Source organism: Myotis nattereri (genome assembly GCF_964212035.1).
Source record: "Myotis nattereri genome assembly, chromosome: 5".
In the NCBI taxonomy this organism is placed as follows: Eukaryota; Metazoa; Chordata; class Mammalia; order Chiroptera; family Vespertilionidae; genus Myotis; species Myotis nattereri.
Genome location: NC_138080.1, coordinates 38,157,826 through 38,165,988, shown reverse-complemented (window position 1 = coordinate 38,165,988; position 8,163 = coordinate 38,157,826). Strand labels below are relative to the sequence as shown.

Sequence of the window (8,163 nt, the reverse complement as noted above, 5' to 3'; positions counted from 1 at the left end):
TTCAGCCTGATCAGCGTGGCTCAGTGGTTGAGCATTGACCTATGAACCAGGAGGTCAAGGTTGGATTTCCAGTCAGGGCACATGCCTGCGTTGTGGGCTCAATCCCCATTGAGGGGCATTCAGGAGGCCATCAGTCAATGATTCGCTCTCATTATTGATGTTTCTATCTCTCTCTCCCTCTTCCTTCCCCTCTGAAATAAATAAAAATATATTTAAGAAAAGATAAAAATATTTCAGAATATCCATATAAGAATTGCAACTTATGTGTGGGTAATTAGTATATATGCACACGTTTTATTTTCTCAATACTAATAGTTTTCTCATTGGCCTAATTTGAAATATTAGGGTTTGACACAGGAATTGTCCAGGCACAGACTACCTCAGGATGCTAATTATAAGGTACTTTTCTAGTTTGAAAAGATCTAGACATGTTTTTATAAACAAGAGGAATTTGGCCTTTTAGTTGTAAAAATTGTTGAACATACATTAGTTTTTAAAAGTTATTTTTAAAACTTAGAAGTGGATAGACCAGAGTTTAAAAACATTGAGAAATTTTTAGCATTAAATGGCAGTTTTTACTTTTAGTTTGAGATGGTTAAAGGTCAGAAAAGATTGCCCCCTGGTTCAAAACTGGCCTGTTTTTCCCTCGGAATTCTGAGTTCATCGTTTTCTTAATGTTTAAACCTTCCTCTGTTAGTAATTTGGCACACTGAGTTTCCATTTAGTGAATCTGACCAATAATCATGCATATCTAAGAAGCATTTCAGGGCTCTTTAAAAATACAGTATTGGGAAAATAATACAAATAGAGCAAAATGGGAAAAGAAACAGAGTCTGGTCCATTTTAACCAAGAACTCTGTTACGTAGTTGCACTTAATTACACTGCACAAAATGAGTTAATGCCCCATTGCAGTTGAAATAATTCCATGGGGTTGCTGATAAATTTTAGGTAAAAATTTTATTCAAAATTATTCACATCTAGTGAATGGCTTATATATTAAAATCATTGATTCACAATTATAAAAACTGTCAATCCTCACTTTACAGAAATAAATTATTTTTATAATTTAGGATTAAAATCTTCCCTCCTTAGATTTGGAGCTAGGAGTTTGAAATCATATAACTTTGATGGGAAAACTTTTATTATTAAAAATCTCTCATAAATCCAATTTTGTGTTCATTAAATTCATTTTTATCAAAATGTAAATACTATAATACCATTGTATTTTAAAGTCTCATTCTAAGTTAAAATGTAAAAAGCTTACTGAACTGTGTTCAATTATATAAAAACATTAAACATAATTACATACAGACAAGTAAGCAGCTATTAAAAATCTAACAAAACAAGGGTGCTGGCTTGAATTTTTCAGTGTTTGTCAATAATTAAAAACACGTAGATACACAGCTAAAACTCTTATTTAAACACAGCAATGCTGTTTTCAGTATTTTCATTCATAGACATATAAAGTTAAGAAAAGTAGATATTTATAGAATGTGATCTCTTAAGCCATACGTTTTGAATTTCCAAAGAGCAAAATTTAATATTCTAAACAAGTAAAGCTATTATCTAAATAATAAAATTTCTTTCTTTTAATCTTCTAATTTGAATTTTTTGTTATTACATAAGTTGGTCTGATAGTATTTGTATGTACAATTTTCTATTACTATTTAACAAGTTTTCCATTGAATTACCTTATTATTTTTTCTATCTGTAACTACAGTATAAGAAAATACTTTAAAGCTTCAACCTACTAACTTATCTTCAACATTTCCCTTTTCTCTTTGTATAAAGTTCACTGTGAAAATTTTACTTTGTAAGATTATTATGAAATTAAAAATCAAGAAATCCAAAGTAGTTTTCACATGTGCTATTATGTGACATTATATAACGTACAAACACATTGGCAGTGATACTTCCACTTATGTGATTTACTATGAAAGAGCAGATAAATCAATATGAATTAGAATGTCTATAATACATAAATATATATTTGGTATCCATTAAAAGAATCTTAACTTGCCTCAATGACTTTGCATAGCAAATCATAATAATCCCTTCCTCTATGTATTTTAATACAATGGTCATCATTTGTACACAACACACACACACACACACACACACACACACACACACACACACACACACCCTTATGGCGAAGACACTTCCATTCGAATTGACTGCACTTGCATGACCCTGGAGACTTAATCTCATTGCTGATGTATATCCTCATGCCTAAGAATTTTATAGATAACCCAGTAGAAAATATTAAAAATCAAAAAGGCTAATGGGAAGCAGGCTCGGGAGATGGTGTCAATCTTCTTGGCCCGGTCGATGAAGATCTTCCTCATTTCATCAGGGCTTTCTGGCATTACCTGGACAGGACGGTTTGGGCCCTTGGGGGTCACACTCTCTTTTGCTTGCAGGCACGGCCCCATGCCATAGGCAGTGAAGCTAAACCGACTTTCCCTTATCTCATCATCCTGCCATCAGAAAAACACAGGAGAACACTTTAGTCATGAAACAGAGCATAATTAACAGCAACTTGGAATCACAACTTAAGCTTTATCATGATAAATGCTAACATTATTATAATGAAAAGACAAGCCTACAAGAATGAGTTGTTTTATTCCCCACTCAAGTTTTATTGATTGAATGTGCATCACAGAGATGTGTCCATAAGAAATATAAAACTCTCAAATTATATGTTTGAATGGAAAAGTAACAATTCTGGTATTGTGTATATATTGCTAGAATATCTAAATAAATTGAGCAAGAAAAAATCTATTGGATATTATGTCGCAGACTAAATATTTTTTACATTATGTGTCTAAATGGGTAAATATGATGTCAGATATGTACCAGTATCATTGACTGAATTTTTATTTTTCATGGAGGCAAATATTTTAATGTTTATTTCCTACACTTTTATGTTAGTTTGTTTCAAAATACAGTTTAGCTCAATAACTCTGGTTAATTTTTGTTATCCTCAATGCTACTTGTACGTTTTATACTAACCCATTTGGGAGACTATTAGATAGTCCCATATTCTGGCTTACATACAATTGCTTTTCAAGTGCATTGATTTAGTTGAAATTATGAATGAAATTTGGCAAAAGTTTATTTCATGTTAAGAAAAATTATGAATTATTATGTTCTAAAAATTATTGTTACTTTTCTCTTATATGTTATAAATTGAAGAGAATTCCCTATGCATATACATGAAAGAAAAATATAAATTTAAGGAAAAAATTATTACTAAAACTATAATAAATCAATAGTGTTTATATAGGAAAACATGGCACTTACTGATTTATAATAAAGTTCATTAATGAGTAATTTAATTTGAAAAATTTATTTAGATTGTAACAGTAGATGGCTGCCAATTAATTGAATTTCTTGAACTAAAATTGAAAGTTTAAAAGATGACATTTTACAAATTTATTATAGCTTGCCTCTTATAGAAGTAATCTTTATGGTAATACAAGAGATAAAAGTAACCAAGTATTCAAACTCTTGAAAAATATTTTGAGTTTTGAAAGTAGAAGGTCAATGAATAGTATATTACAAAATATAAAAGTAACAAATAAAAATTAAAATGGATTCTAAAAATGAGAAGATGATCAAAGTTGATGTAATAATTATAAAATAGGTTTCTGGTGAATTATGAAGGCAATTCCATCTGAAAGCAAAAACATATAATTATTGGAAAATATCTCAACTGAAGGTGTATCAGTAATTGAATTTTGAGGAAACCAGTATGACATAAAAGCTGATGATCCAAATCCCATGTAATTATTGCTGTAATCCTGCAAAAAATGGAACTTGATTTTTAGTAGTCTTCATAAGAATGTTCATTTGTGCTGGCAATTTTTTTTTGTTTCCATGGAGATTTTAAGGCTATATTATTGTTTGCTTTGAATTTTTTATTACAAAAATGCTAAGATTTTAGGATTTTAGTGTCTGTGCTTAGTAAGGTAGTATCTATTGACTACCCTTTTTTCTAGTTTTATTGAGAAACTAGAGGCCTGGTGCATGAAAATTCATGCACTGGAGGGGGGTTCTTTCAGTCAGGCCTGCCCCCTCTCACAGTCTGCGAGTCCTTAGGGGCAGGAGGCAACCTGGCGATCAGGGGAAGGCGATGCCCCATCACACCTCTCCTGCTGCCACTGCCGGCAATGCAAGCCTCAGCCAGCCCTGGTTACCTGAGCCTCGGGTGGCTCTGGGTGTCTGGGTGGCCAACATCCGAGGCTTACCTGTGCCTCAGACTGGTCCTAGGTGGCTGAGCAGCCAAAATCCGAGGCTTGCCTATGCCTTGGACCAGCCCTGGGTGGCTGGGCAGCCAATATCCAAGGCTTGCCTGCACCTTGGGGCAGCCATTGGCAGCGGGGGGGCTGAGGGCGGGTACGGCTGCACCGTGTGCCTGCCGTCCTCCCCCTCCCCCGTCTGGGCTGAAAGGACTGTGGGACTCCAGCGGGGCTGAGAGGACTGGGTGCTGCCATCTTGTGGCTATGGGCACCACCATCTTTGTGACAACATGATGGTCAATTTGCATATTCCCTCTTTATTAGATAGGATAATTGATGTATATCACTGTATAAGTTTAAGGTGTACAACCTGATGGTTTGACTTACATATATTGTGAAATGACTACAATAGGTTTACTTAACATCCGTTATCTCTTATAGATAAAATAAGAAAAAATATTCTGCTTGTGAGGAAAACTCTTAGGATCTACTTTCTTAACCACTTTCTTATATATCATACACCAGTGTTAGCTATGGTCATCATGTTGTACATTACATGCCTAATGTTTTTTTATCTTATAACTGGAAGTTTGTACATTTTAACCACCTGCTTCAATTACTACCTTTTAAACCACCTGTTCTAACCATATTTTCAAACCTTTGGAGACCCCCATACCTCACAACAGAAATAGTCATTTAAGATTGACCATATTTAGTGAACAACTGTATTTTTCTCAACCATATCTTTTCACATAACTGACAATGAGTAAAGGGTTAATGCCAGCTGGGGGCTGTCTCAGGACTGCTGAGAGGGACTTCTGGTTCTTCCAGCATCACTTCCTTGAGAACAATAGAGTTCAGCTAAATGGGGAATGTGGTTTGCTTCATCCGCAGTGAAGGAGGCACCTGCTCTCGGGAGGCCGTGCAGGGACCTACGTGACCAGACGGTATATAGGCTTGGTGAGAAATAAAGGCTGTGGCTTCTCTGTGTCAAGGTGACCACAGCCACATGCCTTGACTGTTGTCTGTGGCAGTTGTATCTACATGTCGTGTGGGTGAGGGGCAAAAGAGCCGTGCTCTTGAGTACCTGCCAAGCCTCCCACTTTGAGGAAGATGCTGTGTCCGACGGGAGGCTTGCCCCACATGCCCCTGTAGGACTGAATAAAGGGCCTTCTTGGCCATTTGACCCCCAAATTTCAGCAGTGGGGACAGAAGCTGGCCTGGCTCTCAGATCATTGCAGGCTCCAAAGGTTGGGAGGGAATGCTGATGAGAATGTGGTACTGATCCACCTTGGGTTTGAGGTAGCAGAAGCTCTGTGGAAAATAACTGAGGATAAGTCTTACTATCAGAATATGAGTGACACAGTCTCAGACCTTGTTGAGTTGGTAGATGGGTGATCAGTAAAATAAAACTGAAAGGAACGAGGGTGAAAGAACAGAAAGGAGAGTGGCTCGAGATACAATTAATTCCGTGTCTCCTATTAATTGAATATCTTTGAAACTGAAACTACTCAGGGGTGGGGGAAGAGAAACAAAAGCAAGGAAAGCTAGCAGCTTCATGGCCTGCACTCAAGATGAAACCAGAGGTGCTGGGACTTAAAAGGACATTGCACTTAACCTTGATGTCACGTCTCTGTAACCCCAGACAAGTGGCATTGGAAAATAGTAACTATCATGCAGCCCTGTCCAATATAATGTAAAGCACAAATAGAAGCCATGTGTGTAATTTTAAAATTTAAATTTATACTTGCTACAGTTTAATAAGTTAAAAGAAACAGGCACAATTACTTTTAGTAAGACATGTGCTTTAACTCAGTATGTCTTAAATATTCTTTAAATATTTACTAAGTAAAAATTAAAGAGATAGTTTACATTCTTTATTTCTTACTGAGTCCTTGATGCCAGTGGATATTTTACCGTGCCTTAACTCAGACTCCATATTTCTAGTGCTCAATAGTGCCACAAGGGTCTGGTAGCTACCATATTGAAGAAAGCAATCTCTCTATATAAAAGCCTAATCAACCATTACGACCAAACGACCAGAATGACTGGAACAACCAGTTGACCAGTCACTATGATGCGCATTGACCACCAGAGGGCAGACGCTCAATGCATGAGCTGCCCCCTGGTGTCAGTGTGCTCTCACAGGGGGAGTGCTGCTCAGCCAGAAGCTGGGCTCACGGCTGGTGAGCGCAGCTGCAGCAGCGGGAGCCTCTCCCACTCTGCAGCAGCACTACTTAGTGGCAGCGGCAGGCACAGTGGGCAGGGATGAGCGTGAGCAGTGTGGCACCAGGCCCCGGCTCAGGCTCCTTCCTGGCCGCCTGCTGCTTGGCGCAGTGCTACATCCCTCGAGGGATGTCCGACTGCTGGTTTAGGTCCGGGGGTTGGGCCTAAATCTGCAGTCGGACACCCCCTGAGGGGTCCCGGATTGCGAATGGGCGCAGGCCAGGCTGAGGGACCCCCCCCCTGCCGTGCATGAATCCATGCACCGGGCCTCCAGTTCCAATATAAAGGAGCTGGGTCTCAATGTTTTTCAGGATCATGAGGTTGATTGACCTGGAGGCTGATAATTTTTTTTGCATGTTCCAGCATGAAAAGTAATGTTTGGTGTGAATGCTAGTTCCTAATTTGCTGCAGTGTTGCCATTCAGGAATTATTGGCAGGTGTATAATCAAAGACCCTTTTTTGAGTGAGTGGAGCCTCAAGTGGTGGGAATCTATAGAGGAAGGCTGTTGCCTGGTTCTCTCACTGCTGTGAAATAGAATAGCCCTTTAGGGGAGTAGCAATTCTATAATTTTAAAAATGAGCCTACCCAAACCTTATCCTTTGGCCTCCTCTCGGGTAGACACTGATTAGGAGAATTCCTTGGGCATCAGTTCCCCAGGTGGCTCTCTTTTTGGGAAGGCAGCAGGGCATATATAATTCATGGGTACATTTGCTTTTGCAGCTGCCACACTAGGTTTTACTGATGGAAGAAAAAAAATACCTGGGCGATTCAGAAGAAAGGTCATGGCCAGAGGTGAATCTATTAGCTCTCTTTGGGTGGCTTTTAAGACACAGAAGAAAATTGACAGAATTCCTAAGACAGATTTCCTAGCACGTTATTGCCCGCTGGGAGGAAGGAAATCTGTTCCAGTTCCGGCAGCTGCTTCCTTTAAGGACCCCTGTTAAATCTGCTGCTTTCATCTCAGAAGTTAAATCCAATGATGCCAGTGGGGAATGGAAACAAAAGGCACTTATATGAGTTGCTGAGTTTACTCCATCCGTTAGGTCAGCTGAAACAAAGAACATTGACTTGAAGGCCAGGATCTCCTTGCCTAATTCTGAATGGGGTTTCAAGGCTACACTACAGTTAAAGTTGAATGTCTGGGAGTGGTGAACATAGATTTGGGTGCCAGTGCACAATGTACAGTAATGCTGCTGGGGAATGAGAAGGTTATATGAAGAGCAAAAGAGAAGCTGGTGGGGATGAGAAGGAGTCATAGTGATGCTGTGGTAGCAGGTATCATGTTCATAGTAAAAGCTGCAAATAGGAAAATAAGGGACTAAGATATATCCAGTAGGTGGCATTGTCTTTGGCTAAATGTATAATCAGAAAGGATGTGACATGTGAAGGAATGATCTTGCCAAATCTGGCTTAAGCCTAATCTTGAGCAATTGTTCCTTAGCCCGGATGTAATTGGATATATTAAAATGAGAGCCCTTAGAATTGCCTGAACCTTCCTCTGTAGTAGCTATTAAACAAGATTCCAGGCAAATAAAGAAAGCTCTCAGTTTTCAGTAAGGGAATGGTGGTGGCAGCATTAATCTTCTCTAGAGCATTCGCATCTACCCTATGTAAAACTAAATGGGTCCTGAAGGCTGACTACTTGGGTTCCTTAGAGATGTACCCCCTACAGCCTTCTGAAACGACTCAAG

General features: G+C 38.5%; 1 protein-coding gene across 2 annotated transcripts in view; it reads right to left on the bottom strand.

Moving 5' to 3' along the window:
- Positions 1 to 2,208: 2,208 nt before the first annotated feature.
- The window catches only part of GLRA3 (glycine receptor alpha 3), a gene marked incomplete at both ends in the record, with an annotated part of 132,614 nt that continues 126,659 nt past the window's right edge, over positions 2,209 to 8,163 (bottom strand). For both annotated transcript variants that reach the window (XM_081093221.1, XM_081093220.1), the window contains one exon: positions 2,209 to 2,481. In XM_081093221.1, coding sequence (XP_080949347.1) covers positions 2,209 to 2,481 — 273 coding nt within the window. The remainder of the gene's footprint in view (positions 2,482 to 8,163) is intronic.